Source organism: Typopeltis vanoorti, chromosome 2, assembly GCF_054136105.1.
Source record: "Typopeltis vanoorti isolate ZY-2024b chromosome 2, IOZ_Tvanoo_1.0, whole genome shotgun sequence".
In the NCBI taxonomy this organism is placed as follows: Eukaryota; Metazoa; Arthropoda; class Arachnida; order Uropygi; family Thelyphonidae; genus Typopeltis; species Typopeltis vanoorti.
Window position 1 is genome coordinate 91,036,819 of NC_143550.1, and position 18,411 is coordinate 91,055,229.

The 18,411-nt window shown below is 36.1% G+C and overlaps 1 protein-coding gene across 4 annotated transcripts in view; it reads right to left on the bottom strand.

Moving 5' to 3' along the window:
- LOC150109246 (uncharacterized) overlaps positions 1 to 16,945 on the bottom strand; it is a 149,800-nt gene extending 132,855 nt beyond the window's left edge. For 2 of the 4 annotated variants that reach the window (XM_090406698.1, XM_090406690.1), the window contains exons 1-2: positions 16,787 to 16,883; positions 4,950 to 5,038 (exon numbers count right to left, since the gene is read on the bottom strand). In XM_090406698.1, coding sequence (XP_090262824.1) covers positions 4,950 to 4,990 — 41 coding nt within the window. In that variant the 5' untranslated portion in view covers positions 4,991 to 5,038; positions 16,787 to 16,883. Of the gene's footprint in view, positions 1 to 4,949; positions 5,039 to 16,786 lie in introns of all 4 variants that reach the window. The other 2 variants (XM_090406709.1, XM_090406710.1) reach the window with 2 other exon arrangements.
- Between the last annotated feature and the right edge of the window lie 1,466 nt (positions 16,946 to 18,411).

Here is an 18,411-nt window from a genome sequence, read left to right on the forward strand (position 1 = left end):
CAAATCATTCAACCACTGAACACTGTTCTAACATTTGGGATGGTGTCCTTAAGAATGCCCTAAAAAATAAATGATTGCAGTGAATTTGTGAGAGGAGGTTCATGAATCAATGTGATGAGAGAAATCATGTTGATTAATGATCCTATTCTCACAAATTCAACACACTCTTTCAGAGATGGTTTCAGCTGTTCACATGTTCTATAAATATTTTCATTGTAATATTTTTTGTCAAAACTGGAAGTAACCCTTATACAACTAAAACTCACAAAACAAATTGGTCATCCTTTCATTCATGCCTTCTAATACTGTATTTTGGAAGTCCTCTTATTTCTTAAAGAGTGCATAAATTGCCATATCTCAAATTCAATTAACAAGTTCCCTTCTTTCTTACTTTCTGCAATTCACGTTACTGCAATCTAGAATGAACAACAAGCGAGACATGCAGAACAAAATGAATTCATAAAAATCAAAGCTATAAAGCAAAAAAACAAAAAATTAACCAAAACAGCAGAGAGTAATGGATTGATGGAAAGGGTCATGATGAAGAAAATTATTAGGCATTCAACCATTTTTAAAAGTGAGCTAATCCAAAGCAAACCCAATAACCCCTAAACAACTTAAATTTAAATCTCTCACACAAATGTTAATTCATGATGGAGATATTCAGTTGTTTGTAGATGATGCCAAGTTAGGACGAACTATAAAGAGTAAAGAAGATGTTGTGGCCTTATAAGAAGGCTTGAATAAATTGAGTGAATGGGCATGGAATGGGAATGCAAGTTCGATGTTGCAAAATGAAAGGTTTTAAGATTTGGAAAACAAAGTTGGGATGTAGAATTCATGCTTGGTGGAGATATATTATTGGAGGCGGAGGAAATAAGAGATCTTGGGGTGATAGTGGATAAGGATCTGAAATTTAGGGGACACATTGACAAAATTGTGAGGACAACACAAAGAATTCTGAGAATGATGCAGAGGACACTGACTTGTACAAGTAAATAGATTCTTGTTCCATTGTATAAGGCTTTGATTAGGCCACACATGGACTACTGTGCCCAGATTTGGTTAGCTGGTTTTCAAAAGGTTGAAGAGATGTTGGAATGGGTCCAGAGGTGACTGACCAAGGTAGTTTCTGATCTGTGGAATGTCGAATATAAGGAAAGGTTAAGAAGATGCAATTTACAGTCTATTGGACAGGAGAAAGAGGGGTGATATGACAGAGAGACCTACAAGTTAATAAGGGGTTGTTATAGAATCGATGTTGGAGAGGTACAGAAAATTTTCTGTACCTCTCCAACATTGATCTATCACCATTTTCTGTCTCTGTACAGAGACAGAAAATGGTGATAGATCAATGATGGGAGATCAGGGAAGAACCAGAGGTCATCACTGGAAGCTGCATAAGGAGGGTGTGAGAAGCAGGTTTTTTTCATGCAGAGTTGTGAATGATTGGAATGCCTTGCCTGAGAGTATAGTGACTGCAGAAAATTGAGTGTTTAAGTTGGAGTGTTTAAGGTGCAATATGATGAGCTGTGTGTATGACAAAAGGACCTCCTAGATCAGGCCTGCACAACATATGGCCTGCAGGCCGAATGCGGCCTGCAATGCTATTTATTTTGGCCTGTCTGCATGATTGAATTATTTAATCATACAGGGTATTATGAAATTAGACAATTTTTTCCTAGCGTTGAATTAAATTTTTACTAAGACTCTGCATGTTTACGTTCATGCGATTAATGTCACAATCATGTTTCTTTCAACGCGACAATAAATTGCATTTGGAGTTATTCCCACTGTCGTATTTAATAACAAATTATTACAATCACTTTGAGGTTTTGTTAGCGCTAGTGTCGCTGTGGGGAAATTCAAAGTTACATCTCCGTGATAACGACTTGATGTCTATGAACGAGAACGAATCGTATTACACAAAGTTGGTCGTGCCTTGACAGTGTAGTGGTTGGTTGTAGCTAGAGCAATACATTACATAACTGTTATCATAACCTGCATTATTGTGAGTTTTTTGTAATTAATATTGTCAATCTCGACACAATGAGGTTAAATAAAAGTGTAAAATACATTCGGAACATCGAGCATTTAACCCTGAGTGGACAAACAAATTTTTTTTATGTTGTTTAGGGACAAAATAGTGTGCACCGTTTGCCGGGAATCTATCGCTGTGCCTGAAAGAGTACAATCTGAGACGTCATTTTGAATCGAAACATCCTAACCTTGGCAAGTTGGATGCAAGTGAAAAGCAAATAAAAGCAGCCAAGTTATTGAAAGTCCTTAGCGGTGAGCAACAAGCCTTTAAAAAAGTGACATCTGCAAATGAAGTTGACACAAAGGTAAGCTTAAAAATATCACAAGAAATAGTTTGTGCTGACAAATCATTTACTGAGGGAGAGTTGATAAAAAAGTGTGATGACTGCCTTTCCGAATTGTGTCCTGATAAGAAAAATAATTTTGAAAATATAAGTTTGCCCCGTATGACTGTTCAGCGCAGGGTGGCTGATATTGCCAAGGATCTTAAAGATAACCTGCAAAAATCGGCTAGTGAATTTGTCTATTATTCGCTTGCTATGGATGAAAGTACTGAAGTGAAAGATACTGCACAGCTTTTAATTTACGTAAGAGGCGTTAATAAGAATTTTAAGGTGACAGAGGAGCGTGCTGGTTTGTGTTGAATGAAAGGAAGAACAGGAAAGGAGTTCACAGAAAATGTAAAGATGCGTGTAACCGAAAAACTATCCTTAAATTTCAAGAATTTAGTAGCAGTTTGCACTGATGGTATGTTATAGTATGAAGGTAAACCATTGACAAAATTTCACTGCCTAATTCATCAGGAGGTGTTATGTTCACAGTTTTGCAGTTTGATCATGTGATTAAAGTAGCATTTGCTCTGGCCAACTATATTCGAGCTCGGGGTTTGAAACACAGAATGTTTCAGGCATTTCTAGAAGAAAATGATGCCGGGTACTGGGATTTACCATACCACACTGATGTATTGGTTGAGCCATGGTAAAGATTTGTCATGTTTTGTCGCTCTAAAAAATGAACTAGTTGAATTTTTGGAATCTCAAGAAGATATGGAAAAATTCCCAGAAATAATGAATGAAGAATGGAATCAAGATTTATTTTTCTTGTGTACATTTTGGGTCACTTGAATGACCTTAACTTACAGCTTCAAGGGAAAAAAAAGTTTGTTTTTCAGTTAATGTCTCTTATAAAGGCATTCAAAATGAAATTAAGTTTGTTTGAAAATAAACTTGGGTATTGTTGAGGCGGATATGTCACATTTCTTAACTTGTTGACAAAATATTCCATCAGAATATCATTGGTGGGTCGAAAATATAAGAAGCACATATCACTTCTAAGTGAGGAGTTTCAGAAAAGAATGCCACTGAGTAATGAAGACGAAGCCCGCATAAAAGTGATTGAGGTTACATTTTCTGTCGAAGCAGGAAATCTACCTGTCGAACTCAAGATGCAAGTTATTGATCTCCAGTGTTCTGAAAACTATCAGGTCAAGCATATGGAGAGTACTTTACAAGAGTTTTATTCTATTCTGGATCAGGATAAATTTAAAAGTTTGATGGATACTGCCTACCAGGTATTTTGTATGTTTGGGAGCACATATACTTGTGAACAAACATTTTTGGTCATGAACTTGAACAAAATCAAACAGTGTTCATCTTTAAGCGATATCAATTTAGAGGCCATATTAAGAACAGCCACTTCAAACACGACACCAAACTTTGATAAAATAGTGGCAACAAAGAAATGCAATGTGACATTCAGTCACTGATGTTTCACTGAGAATAAGTGCGATATTCTCAGTGAAATTATTAGTAAACTTTGTGTTTATGTTTAAGTGGTTTTTATTGAGAAATTTTGCAGCTATATCTGGTTGTAAATAATTTTGATTATAATTTTAATTGTAACTCTCTAAAAAATTTAAATATGCATATTAATTAGTATTTACTGTAGACCTACTAATAAATTTACTTAAGTTTAGCTGCAGTGGATTAGTCTAAGATTTTAGGTCCGAAGTGATTTGGCCCTTGGTCAGGTGGTCCAAGTTGGGTTTGGCCCTCAAAGACAATCAAGTTGTGCAGGCCTGTCCTAGATGAATCTTTGACTCTGGGTCTTGGGATAATAATAATAACATGTCCAATATGCTGAAGAAGCTATTAGGTGACCACTGTCGAGTAAAATATAGTGTCTCTGATTACCATAACTGGGACCAAAAAGCATCACCGTAAGCAAGTTTCGCAATCAGTGAGCAAAAGGACCATCTCTCTCTCTCTCACACACACACACACACACATTACCTAAAGTGTTGATTTTGCTGCTATTATATCTAGATGGTGTATTATCAATAATTACATGGATGCAAAGTACCCAAACAGAAATAACATGGATATGAAGCATGAAAGTGATATTTTTTGCATATGTACATTTGTGTGGTTAATAAAGAATGTGCCAAAAAAAATGTTCCTGTACCTTCCTTTTTCTTGGAAAAGTTAAAATAAACACCACTGTAAATTATACTTCAATGAAAAAAATAAATTAAATTAAATTAATCTTTTCTTTGGAAACCTGTTCAAAAAATAATACTCACACACAACTATCCATTACATTCAAAAAATAAATTTTATATCAAAACATTTAAATGAACAAAAAAGTATTAAGCTGGCATGCAAAATAGCCATACATTCATCTCTTATTTTGTTCAATGATCAATTTTATAATCAAATCCATAAATTCTTAGATTCACAAATTTTGCTGTCGTTCGAAACAGATTCATAATGGCAGTTTCTATGGGTATGTTAACTAGGTAAATACAGTTCATGAGGGGAAAAAAAAAAATTACATTACACAATTAAAAGTTCTTTTAATAATAAAAATTGTTCAAATGTTCCTTAATCCCAAAACATGTCTGCAAGTACCTTAAATGCAACATCTTGCTCATAACCACAATCTCTTGCATCTGGCATGAGATAGAAAATCTGAAGATTTGTTCTTTCTCTCAGAATAACTGGAAAAGCAAAACAAATCTAATGCATACATATATGTGAATAGAGCAGATCAAAATTCACTGGCTTTAACAACTAAGGTATGTGAGCATTCTATTTAATATCTATTCCATGATGTGACATCTTGTGGATTCAGTACTTCAATCCCAAGTACACATGTCAATAACAAAAGGTATCAAATTTCATTCATTTGAAATGGAAAGAGGGGGGGAATTCACATGGTTCATAAAATCATAGTCAAGTACATAACAGACATTTTTAATGTATTCCAAAAGACACATTAATGCAGACATCATGGTAAGCAGGATCCAAGTATATGGACAACCAGTGCGCTTGAATTACAGTCATCCCTCGACTTAGGTCTGTGATCTCATAAGGGAATAAATAACATTTTCGGCTATATATAGAGGACCTGAACCAAAAACGTATACCCCTTAGCACTGTGACAATAACTGCTAAGGCACTAAGTCTCCTCAACATGTTGAAGGAGAAAACAGAACCGATTATGACTACGAATTCAACACTTCTTCCTGTTGGTTCATGAGATTCAAGCAGAGTTTTATGCTGAATAATATGAAATTGTATGAGAATCTGCAAGTGCTAAGAAGGCTGCCAAGGAGTTTGTGGAAAAAAGGGATAAAATTATTACAGAGGAAAATTATTTGTCACATCAAATATTTAATATGGATGAGACGTCCTTGTTTTGAAAAAAATGCCTTAACAGTATTACGATTCTGTTATGGGTAATGTGGCTAGATATAAACTGAAACCATTTGTGATATGGCACAGTGAGAATCCCAAATCTTCAAAAACATTAGGAAGCATACTCCCAGTTCATTATCAGAGCAATAAGAAGTCGTGGATGACTCAAAAATTGTTTGAGGATGCCTTAATCAACTGTTATACGAGTGAAATTAAAAGCTATTGTGTGAAAGAAAATGTAGAGTTTAAAATTTTATTAATTCTAGATAACGCTCCACGTCATCCGTCTTGTAAGTCTCATAGCGGTGATCTTCATAAAGTTCAAAGTCATGTTTCTCCCTCCAAACACTACTTCATTGATCCAACCGATGGATCAGGGAGTTCTTGCAGTGTTTAAGGCTCATTATCTACAGACAACTTTTTTTCACAAGCCATTTCTGCCTTTGAAGGAAATGACCAGACTCTCATGCAATTCTGAAAAACATTCAATATTTATCATGCTATTCAAAATATTGCTGTGGCTTGGGACGACGTGACCTCTCAACGTATGAGGCTGCATATGGAAAAAGACATTAAAAAGGTTTGTGCATGATTTTGGAAATTTGTAATAGTGGGCCTAGCAAACAATCTGAATCTCGAAGTGAATGATGGCAACATAATTCAATTCATAGAAAGTTCCCCTGAAGAAATGGCCGAACTGGAAGAACAACTATTGCCAAAGTGGAAAAACGAGAAAAGGAAGAGGGAAAAGAAAAAAACGGAGAGGTAGTTAAACAATTCACATTGAAGTGTCTTGCAGAAATGTTCTCTGCAGTTAGCGATGTTCTCAAAATGGTTGAAGACATGGACCCCAATGTTGAATGCTACTTATTAGTAGAAAAAAGTATATGATGCGGTTGCTTGCTATGAACAAATTTATGATGAAAAGAAGAGGAATAAGCAAAGCACATTGGATAGTGGCGGTAAACACAGTACAGTTTTATAATAATGTTTAAAAATTAAAATGACAGTATATTTATTATGGTTAAGTCCCTAACCCTATTGATTTAATGTATCGACTTACGCCTGATTCGACTTATGTCCTGCCGGATGGAACGGAACCTGGATGTAAATCGAGGGATGACTGTATTCTATTTCATGTAAAATACTTTCAAGTGTACTAAATGGGCAATGATACAGCCTTTCCCTGTCAAGTCAACCTCACCTTCCTGTGGTATAGCCTGTTTCAAATGTTCAAAACGGACTGAAAATTAGCTGGTGTTTCTACTATAAAGGGATACCTTCCAGTTAGAGGAAATGCAAACTAGACACTATATGGTAGATGTCCATCATCGCCTGGTTAAATACCACCACCCAGCCAACTGGAGGTCTGAAGCAGCAAATTTCATATCTGGTCTCCAGACAAAAATTCTGGTTTCTTTACCCCCCCCCCAACTCTCCATGCAGTGTGAATAATAACCTTCAAAGGTCATGTCAAACATACTTAGAGACTATAACTAACCTCCTTCATTCGAGGGATACCTAAAGCTAGCCTCTAGTTAGTGCATGGGCCTGAACCTGTCAGTAATGAGTCAGGAGACTTCCCAGTGAACTGGTGCATAATCCTGCTGTCACATATTCTGTCAGATCATGCATGTAGAGAAAGTGTGAACAGTGTATGTGGCAGGTGCAGCCGAGGCCACGCCATGGCACAGAGACTGGTTTCTCTCTCTGTATGGATGTCATGTTGTGTCCAAGAGTATCTTTTCTCACTGCACATTCTAACTATATCCTTCCATCTAATCATGATTAAACTCCTGAAGACTCTTACAAATGATGACAATGACACTATGACAAAAGTGAATCTCCCTCGAACTAATCACATCACAACATATCAACCAATCAGAATCTCTCCACTAAAAGCTCACTTTCACATCCACTTTACTAACATCCGTGCATTAACATAAACGACATTCACCATCACATGCAGTCTTAATACCAGATATCTTACTCTTGACAGAAACCCAGATAGCAGCTACATCCACTACTGTCCACCTTCAATGCCCAAACTGCATGTCATGCTTCTCGACATCACCAGGATGGCACCTATGCCTTTATGAGATATGACATAGCCTGTCAGAGAACGCCAATTTAGAATCTCCTGCTTTTGACCTTCTCTGGCTCAATGTTTCCTTGCCCCATTTAATAACATTCATCTCTTGAATTTACCAGTCTCCAAACAAACACTCAGACCTCTTCACATTCCTTTCCATAAAACTCGACCATCTGTGATCCAGCTATCCAAATAGTGAGGTCATCTTCTTAAGCATCTTCAACATCCACAATCCCAACTGGCTCTCCTTGTCTAATACCAACAGCCAAGCTGAACAGAAGACGTTTTTGGTATAAGTAATGAATTAACACAAATTGTACATCTACCTACTCAAATTCCCAATAACCCTCTTCACTCTCCAAATACTCTGGATCTCTTTTTGCCCAGTTCTCCTTCCAGATGAGATTACTTCTCTCCACAACTCAGACGGCAATCTTGTATAGGTCTCTTCTCTCACAGAAGATGATTCTTCCAATCACTCTTCACTTCACATCCTCCGGTGCTAACAAAGGTGCCAACTGGGATGACCTCCATAATTTCTACTCCTCCTTTCCTTGGTCTGACTATTGCTTTCACTTATCCAATCCTAACACCTACTGCAAACAAGGCACAGAAATTATTCTCACTGGCACGAAAGCCTTCATGTCACATTCAACTTAAATCCTCAGTAACTTTCCAAGCCCTGAGCAGAAAGTATCAATGCAGTCTAACAGGCAGCTCACAGCAAGAACTTTAGTTTCTCACTCCACCTATATCAAAGCATACCAATCAGTCATCAGTAGATCCAAATCACACTTTATGAAGACCAACAGCAGAAAAACTTGCTCTTCTTCAAATGGAAGCTGTGCCTTCTGGTCCCTTGCTAAGGCTGCTGGATGCAACTTCTGCTCAACTGCACACTTCCACCTCTCTCCTACCCTGATGACACCACAGTTACTTCACCCAAAAATAACACTGACCTCCTGCGATCAAACTACTGCATAGATAACCATGGGAAATCATCTACTATACTGGAATCCAAGCACTGTGTGCCTCCTGTAGTTTTTCAACAAAAAGACATCAAAAAACTATTAAATAACTTGGAGACTAGAGTCTTCAGGTACGGATAGCATCTCTCCAATTGTTCTCAAACATTGTGCTCCAGAGCTAACATCCATACTGCATCATCTCTACAATTTATAATATATCTCTGTTACTTATCCCAATGCATGGAAGCAATACATCATTCCTATTCCAAACTCATAGCTTGCATCATCCACCACAGGACATATAATATGGAAAGATTTGGACAAACTTGTGCTGTTGCTTGACATCTCCAGAGCTTTCAACCATGTCTGGCATCAAGGCTTGTTATAAACAAATTTGGTCTCCTTGCCACCCTCTAACCAGGTTGCTTCTCTGATCATTCACTGCATATCATGGTCGATGGCTCCTTCTCTTTGAGTTTCACCACCAATGCAAGAGTACCTTAAGGCTCTGTCCTATCATCTACTCTTTCTCATACATAAATGATCTACTCACAATCACACTAATCCTATCCACAGCTTGCAGATGATAGTACTCTCCATTCATCCTTCTCATTTGACAAACCATACAGTACTCTGACATCCCAGGCTACAAGATCATCTACAACTAGTGCCTTAAACATTGATGTACTTATTATCCTTCAATGGGAACGAGGAGAATCTTGTCATGTTCAATGACACCAAAACCTTTTCTCTCACAAAAGAGAACTCGGTTCATTTTCATATCTGCAGTAATACGTACATCACCAGATGGGATTAGCTCTCCCCCCTTGGAATAACATTTACCTCTAGACTCTCCTGGCATAAACACATCAAAAGCCTTCTCAGCATCCAAAAAAATTCAGCATTCTCCTTAATGTATTGATGATGCCTGTGACACTCAGGTGAAAATTCTACGAATAAAGAATAATTTACGTGAGTTAATTCCGTTATTATAATAGTTAGTAATGTTTTAACAAAGTGTCCTCTATGGGCCAGTTGAGTTCATTTGGAAAAGTCAAGTTATCTGGTTTCATGACTGTCTCAGATCTTCGACAAATTAATGCAGCCACACTTGAGGTTGGGAAATACTCCATAGCAGATGCTGATTGTAAACGTAGTCTTTTAGAACTATAGTGACTTCTGTGTAAAACTGATGTCTTCATCCATTTAATCCTGCATGAAAGAGTATCCAGAACATGGCATGCTAGTCCCAACTTGCCACAAATGATCACAGATGTAATTTTTATGTGCTTTAAGGTGAATGTTAACTGATCTACCAGTCTGTCTAAAGTAGGCCAAACTGCAGGCACACAAGAAATTTTTACACTCCAGGATGTGCAAGAAGATAAAGCTGACCTCTAAGAAAGAGGATGAAGGTATGAGTGGTTTAATAGCATGGAGATCATATCTGGAAAGAACTTTAGCTCTCTTTTCAGATGTACCCTTAGCATATGGGATTGGAATATACTTTACTATGATCATGTGTGTTGGCTGTAAGAAAGATGGGAGGGGGGGGAGGATGCATGCAGTAGTATTTTATCATCTATTTTACACAGGCTACAACCCAAGTAAAATAGATACAATACTACTACTACATGCACCAATGGCCAAAAATGTGTTCCAAAAGTCCCTGAGCTCAGTTTTAAGGGCTGTGTCATTTGAACAAACAGTCCTGGGTAAGTAAGTACTATTTTCAAATGATGCAGTCATTAAAATTGAGCTCTGGAACCTTCAGAATGTGTTTTTTGGCTAATGGCTACAGCCTGTGTAAAATAGATAAAATACCACATTCATTCCCATCTCACTAAAGTACTATGGAGAAGTTTTGATTATTTAATACAAAAGAAAGGTTAGCAACATTTTTCTAGTTGGTCAAGAGCAAATTATAGCATATGAATATTGGGGAAATATTTCCAGAATTCAACCACCTATTCTAGGAATGTCCTAGTCAAATGCTGGGATTCTTATTAATATCTAACTTTGCAGAATTACAAATGAGTTAACTTATAAATAAGTTAGGCAGTCATGCAATTATAAACAAATATTACAGTGTAACAGGGCCACTGCATCTAAGCAGGCAACATTCACTTCATAAACTGAAGAAGAGTGCAAAGATTGATAGCATTTATCACATATTCTTAGTAAAAGGAAGATAGTAAATTGCAAGTAAACAATAATGTTAAAGTATTCGGAAATCAGATTTGTAAAAAGAAAATATATATTATTGGTGATGCGAAATAGATACAATTTAATTGATATATTACTCAATTATGAAAATGAGAAAAAATATTGGTGTGATGTTGAATACATAATATACATGATTCAGCTTTTGACGAGGCAACATCTAGCTTTCAGAGGATCATCCAAGGAACTTTACAAACATGATAATGCAAATTTTGTTAATTCAGCAAAATCTTATAGTATTATGGCAGAGGTTGGTTGATTGGTAGAGCCTCTGCTACTAATGGCTCAGTTAAGAAAGTTTGAGCACAGTTAGTAGTTGGAAGGGGACCAATCGTTCGATGCTGTTGGCACACTCTCCCTCGATGAGGCTTTGGATTCCCTGGAGGTGTCAAATAATAATAATAACATAGGAAATGAAATGCAAAACCAAATAACGAAAATTATAGCAGATGCAATGAATGAAATCATTTTGAATAACATAAGCAATGCTAAATATTACTAAATTATGAATTATTTACAATAAGTAATACTTTCTCTTAAAGGAACAATTATTCAATTAATTCAGATATACTACTGATGTAAACCATATAAAACATTTATTGTCAGATGTATGGGTTTCCAAAATACAAATATTTCAATATGTGAAGTTTGAAATTTTGTCTAATATATAATTTAAAACATAAGACTACAACAGAAGATCCTAAAAGTAATCTATGACATTCTATATTCCTTGGTCTGGGCATTATTTAAACATGGTAGTGAACAATGCAACAAAAATCTTTTTTGATCATGCTATTTTTTTTTTTTTTTATAATATTTACGCACCATACAACTACTTTTCAGCTTTGACGAAATATTGGAGTGTATTAAAAACAGATTTATTAAACAAATTTGAAACCACTGTCAAATACACAGAAACACTGATATAAAAGGATCATGCCAGTAAAAACCTAATTAGAGGTGGAATGTAATACTCTATTAGAAATTGTTGATGACACAAATAAAGATATAGATTCTGGAATGCAAAGATGTGAGGCATACTTTCAAGTATCTACCTAAGTATATTTACTCAAAACTATTTGGCATGATGTTATAAGTAAAATTAACGTTATAAGCAAAATGATGTAGGTTATAACCAAAATTATAAGTGCATAATGCCCTTGAAAGCAATGAAGGATTAAGAAATTCTATGAAGAAAATGAAGTGATGATGATTAAGAAAAATATATATTACTGATGTTAAACAAAATACAGTTTCTTGAAACTGATGCCTACTTCCCCAAAACACCAGTAAAAGGAAGGAGAATTTCAATTAAGAATGCTTTGATCAGCTCATCTAATGATTCACAACTAAATTTCAAAATCACTTTTTTTGATAGCTGGATACAAAATATCACCTTTAAAAGAAAGGTTTACAGTACTGAAGAATATCATGACCTTTGCAGCGTTCCAGACAACATATAGGAATTATGATGAGCACGAAGTACTTCAACCATGTAAAAATTTCAACTGGAACTGACTGATGTACAAAGGAATGTGAAACTGATGGTGCATTAATACGAAGAATTCAAAACCATAAATTGTTTTCTAAAATTAAGTATGACTCCTACTGAACTATTGCAAATATATTTGCAACAATGTTTATTAGATATATTTCCAAATACTTTTATGGCTCTCAGGATATCCTTAACTTTGTCAAGGCAGTCCAGTGGAAAAAAACATCTACTAAAAATGAAAATTTACTAAAAACTACTTAAGGTCTACAATGTCATAAGACAAACCTCAGAGGTAGTGATAATTTCTGTTGAAAATGATATACTTGAAATAAGCAATGAAAGTCAAAAAATTTTGTTTCCATGAGAGCAAGACATGTAACTATCTCATAAAGTAATAGTGCAGATGTGGTAGCCCTGCAAGAGGATTTGAATAAGCTAGATAGATGGGCAAATGAATGGGGGGTAGCAGTTTAATGCAGCAAAATGCAAGGTCTTGAGGTTTGGGAAACATCGATGGGATGCTGCATACTCTATGGGAGGAATTATACTGGAGGAAGTAGGGGAGACAAGAGATTTGGGGGTTGATGATTGATAGAAACCTGGAATTTAGAAGACATATTACAAAGGTGGTGAAGGTAACACAGAGGATTGCTGCAATTATGAGAAGGACACTGACCTGCAGAGATAAAAGGGTTATCATTCCGTTGTATAAGTCTCTGATCAGACCACACTTAGACTATTGTTCTCAGATTTGGTCCCCAGGATTTGAAGGGGATAAATTAACTGTGGGAAAGGGTACAAAGACGGATGACAAAGATGGTTTCAGGACTGTACAATTTTGGTTATGAGGATCGGCTGAGGGAATGTGGACTGCAGAGTTTGGTGGATAGAAGGAGAGGTGATATGATTGAGACTTTTAAACTGTTGAGAGGTGATTACAGGGTTGACACTGGGGAGTTCTTTCGCTTGGTTGAACAGCGGGAAGGAGTGATGACAAGAGGACATCCCTGGAAGTTACGAAAGGAAACTGTGAGCAAGAGGGTGAGGAGTGGTTTCTTTGTATGGAGGGTGGTTGAACCGTGGAATGCATTGCCTGATGGAGTGGTGAGAGCGAGAACGGTCAATGAGTTTAAGGAGTGGTATGATAGACTTTGTGTTTCTTAGGGGGGAACTCCCCTCGATGAGTCTAGACAGACTTTATGTTCTTAGGAAGGACCTCCCATGATGAGTCTTTTGACTCCATGGAGGCCTGAATAATAATAATAATAAATAATAATAATAAATTATTATATCCTAGTGATCTAATTATTGCAAATTAAAAATTCAAAATTTCTATTATTTTATAATCAATAATTTGATGTGTATAATTTATACATAACTATGCTATAATTCTTATTACTGAGAAATATATAAGGAGCACCTTTTTCTAATTAGCACAAAGGTGTCATACGGTTAGCAGTGTTAAATTGTGATTGATAAAATTCCTAAGAGAATTTATTCTTTCATAATTTAACCAGTAAAGATCCTATAATAGAAAATTTGCTTGCATCTAAGAGTGTAAACTACATATATGTGAACAAAATTGTACATATAAAACAAAAGGATAATAATTGTGAAAAATGCATAAGAAAGTGTTATTCCATTATGTAGAAAGATTACTTAAGCTAGTTAAATATTGGTGGTAAAATTCTAGAGAAAAAGAACGTTACAGTATGATTAAAGCAGTATACCATTCCTAGGAATTAGAGAGACAAAGCTTAGATGAATGACTCACAATTTTTAACGATGATTGTAGCGTAATCCAAGGCCAAGAGCACAGGATTAAAGGAAGTTGCCGCAAGCATATCGTGTGCACACGGCACATGATAAGTAGGCAGAAAAGAAGAAATCCTCTACAGAGAGATATCACATTGAGTGCTATCGATGAGTCAGGGGGGGGAGGAGGAAGATTACAGAAGGTGCCGATAGGGTGCGGAGATATAAAAGAGTTAGGAACCCCCCACGGGACTTTTTTCCTGGTGGTTTTGGTTTTGGTGTGTGGACTTCGCAAATGGAGGAACGGTTCGAGAGCGTGAGGGAGAAATCTCTGCCCTGATGCCTGGCAGATGGAGACGGTAGATGCCGCATATCCATGGGAAAGGTTATGCGTTGCAAGGTCCGGTGAATCACATTACTCCAGAAGAAAAGGGTAGTGTGCAGAGGCCTCAGAATCTAGGTAAAAGGGCAATACGTGCGAAAGAGTGACTTTTCCCCAAGAAGCCTTCCTTTCAATAGAAGCCTATTGAAAGGAAGGCATAACCGACTGAAACGAATAGGCCAGCATATAATCGAGGAATTCCAGGTACCAATCCCAGCACAAAGAAATCAATTTGAGGGTCAAAGGACGAGTAAAGAGAGGAACAAGCACAGGAGATAATTATAATACGGTATCTGAAATTTATTGTTATATAGTGTAAATGAATGATATGTGAATCAAGATCTAAGGACTTAACAAAGATCAAACTTAGGACTGTAGCAAATTATAAGTTGTGAAAGTAGACAAGTGTAACTTAAAGAGTGATAACCTTAGGATGTGTGAATACAAGGTGATAATGTATGTTTACTAGGTTTTAATTAAGAGAGTTATGAGGATCTTATGTGTGAAGTGATATAGAACAGTTCTATTGTTAATCCTATGTGAGTTATGAAAAATTACTGTTCATATTTGATAACTATGATAGCACATAAATTTGTAGTTTAAAAATGATCTTTCCCAGACTTCCATGAACTGTATATATATGTTAGAATGTTAAATAAATCTTTTGCTTACTCTGATTCAGTTGTTTGTCAGTATTATCTGATGCACCGCTTGCTAAATATGCGAACCTAAGCGGGAGATTTGAGTAGCGTGTCCACGGTCACGATTGCGCGGTTGTTAGTCACTGAGGTATAGCTTGGTGTTCACTTCTTGTTTAAGATTTTTTCCTTTAAACTAATTGGCGCAGCGAAAACAAATAAATGTCTTAGGATTTTAACAGAAGAAGAACCTCAGAAGCTTTATGACATTTGGATTTTGGCTCTAAGTACAAAGGAAGTAGAGCCATTTGGCTCTACTCCCTTTGTACTTAGTACCACATGACACCAAGGGGCGAATAAACATAAAGAGCATAGATATCAAATGTGATGCAACAGCTTAAAATGTTGCCTACCTATAAATTAAATTTTTCAGGGAACAAGCTTTAACTTTATGTACAAACTTTGTTTGCTTACACTTGGATAAAGGATAAACAATATAATTTGTCATATATAATAGTGATGATACACCAAACGTGAATAACTTGCTGTATAATTTTGATGATTATCAAAAGAGTAGAAGGCGAGATGGGAAGAATGAGAGAACCCTGGAAGTTATGTAAAGATGTGTTGAAGGGTGTGATGAACAGATTTTCTTTACATGAAGAGTGGTAGGTGAGTGGAACATGTTGCTAGAATACATTGTGAATATGGGGAGTGTAAATGATTTCAAGGTTCAATATGATAGATATGTTGCCAGTAAGTGGACATAGGACAATGAGTCTGCTGACTCCATGAAAGTTATTGGAATAATAATAATTGCTCAGAGGAAAGCTGTAAGTCCAGCATATGAACAGCTTCCTGATCACTATTATTATTAGTAGTAGTATCCAAACTTTCATGGAGTAGCAAGATTCGTCATGGGCGGGTCAGATCTAGATAGCACAAAATCTATCACTGGACTCCTGAAAGTTGCTATTCTTTTACAAATTTCAGGGATTGGCTCCTTATCCCCACCTCCTCCGCTAGCATATCATCCCACAAAATGCCAATCAGCTAGAACATGTGCAATTCACAAACACAAATACACAGCTGTAGATGTTCGCTTTCAAATCGAAACCACCATAATAAATCATTCCTCCATATGAAAAAAAAAAAATCTCCCCGTTGTCAATCCAGTAAATAACTCTCAACAGCTTAAATGTCACATTCATATCCATTCCTTTGTTTTCTATCCCCCAAACTCTTTGGTTCATCATTGAATGAATTTAAGGAAAAGTATGTGGGAATAAATGTATCTCCCCCGATGAGTCTTCGACTCCGTGGAGATATCCTTATAATAATAGGTATTACTGAAATGAAATATAATATAATATAAACAAACTTTCCTTTCCTAAATATAGTAAGTTCGCTAATCATAAACGTAAAAAATCGAAGTGCAGGGTATTCTCATTTTTATAAGGCTAATTAAATACTACTATGATCCTAATTAACATACTTAAAAAAAGTAGCCTTCGTCACACACATACAAAATATTACTTCAATGATAATATACTTTTAAGTCGTTGTAACCGGAGAATTGCACAAACTTTCTCAACCTCCCGCGAGTAACGCACATACGTCATTAACTCAAGACAGTTTCGTTTCCGAAATATCGTGCGCTTTACCATTAACGTGTATCCACGTGCTGAATGAGAAAGAGCATAAGTTGAAAGGAAAAAAAAAGAAAAAACGTTTGGTCTCTTCAATCTACCTATTTATTCCAAATACCCATTCATCTATTTAGCTGAAGAAATTCAATAGGACAGTGGGATATTTGGAAGACAGGTTACAATAATCGATTGACACAAGTTCGTTCATTTGAAGATGGCTTATTAAATTTGAAATTGATCTGTGAAACCTGTGCGAATCTGAATGGCATGATAAAATATAAAATATTCGCTATCTATTGCAATGCCAAAAACTGGTTTTAAGCCTCGTAAAGTAATGCATTCAATATTACCATTTTTACATTTTCTTGTAATCGAAAGATTTATCGTCAGATCCTCTTAATGTTGATTGAAATGAAAATGAAACCTCATGGTCTCAAGCAATACATTCCATTCATCTGCCATTCAGCAACTAAACAACTATTTCCTCCTTACACCACCTTGAGATATGACTCTCTCTCTCTCTCTCTCTCTCTCTCTCTCTCTCATTGCATGGAAAGTCTCTTTTCATTATTCCAGTACAAACCTCAGAAGCAACTTACATGTCTCAGCCAGATTAACAATCTCCAAAAGTGTCGACACTAACATGACCACAAGAACAAGGAACTGTTAAACTACTGTGTGATTGTAGATACTGCCCTTTGAAGAACGAAGAAGCTGATTATGTAAAGAATAGGCTTAAAGACCACTCGGATATTTTGAATTTTGTGGTCTTTCCTAGATAGGTCAGACTTGCAGAAGTTTCGAAATAGAAATTAAAAAAAGAAAGCGTCAATGTAGTTTATAACAGCGATGTTATAAACTAAATTTGACTCCATGGAGGCCTGAATAATAATAACAGAGAGGAAAAATCAAGGCTGGCATACCACTCTACTAATACATATTATGATATCAAATGGGACAAATACCCTGTGCATAGCTAGAAGAAAACTTTATTTCTCGCCACAATAAAGAATCTGCACCGCCATTCATTCACATGATCCTTTCAAAAAAAAAAAAAAAACCGAACAACTTATCCTAAATTATGTCTGGAAAGCATTGATTAGGTCCCTTAACAATCTTCAGTTAATCACCTCCACACAATGCTAGAAAACAGATGATGCAAGCTGAACTGACTTCTAGTATTTCGATTGTTAATATTGCAACGATTCCTCTCAGTTTTTGATTATTATTATTATTATTATTATTATTATTATTATTTCTCTCGTCATCTTTATATCTAGTTATTCTGAAAACGACAATGGTCTCTTGCGGTGAAACCTCCGTGATCGTGTCTGTTTTCATTTGGCTAAGACCAATAAAACTCAGTTTGTTGCATAAATAGTAGTGATCAAAAGTTTAATCAACATGGAAGCTAACTTAATAAGTCTGTGTACCAGATAAGGTCAAGTGCCTTTAGAGAAATCATGAGGCA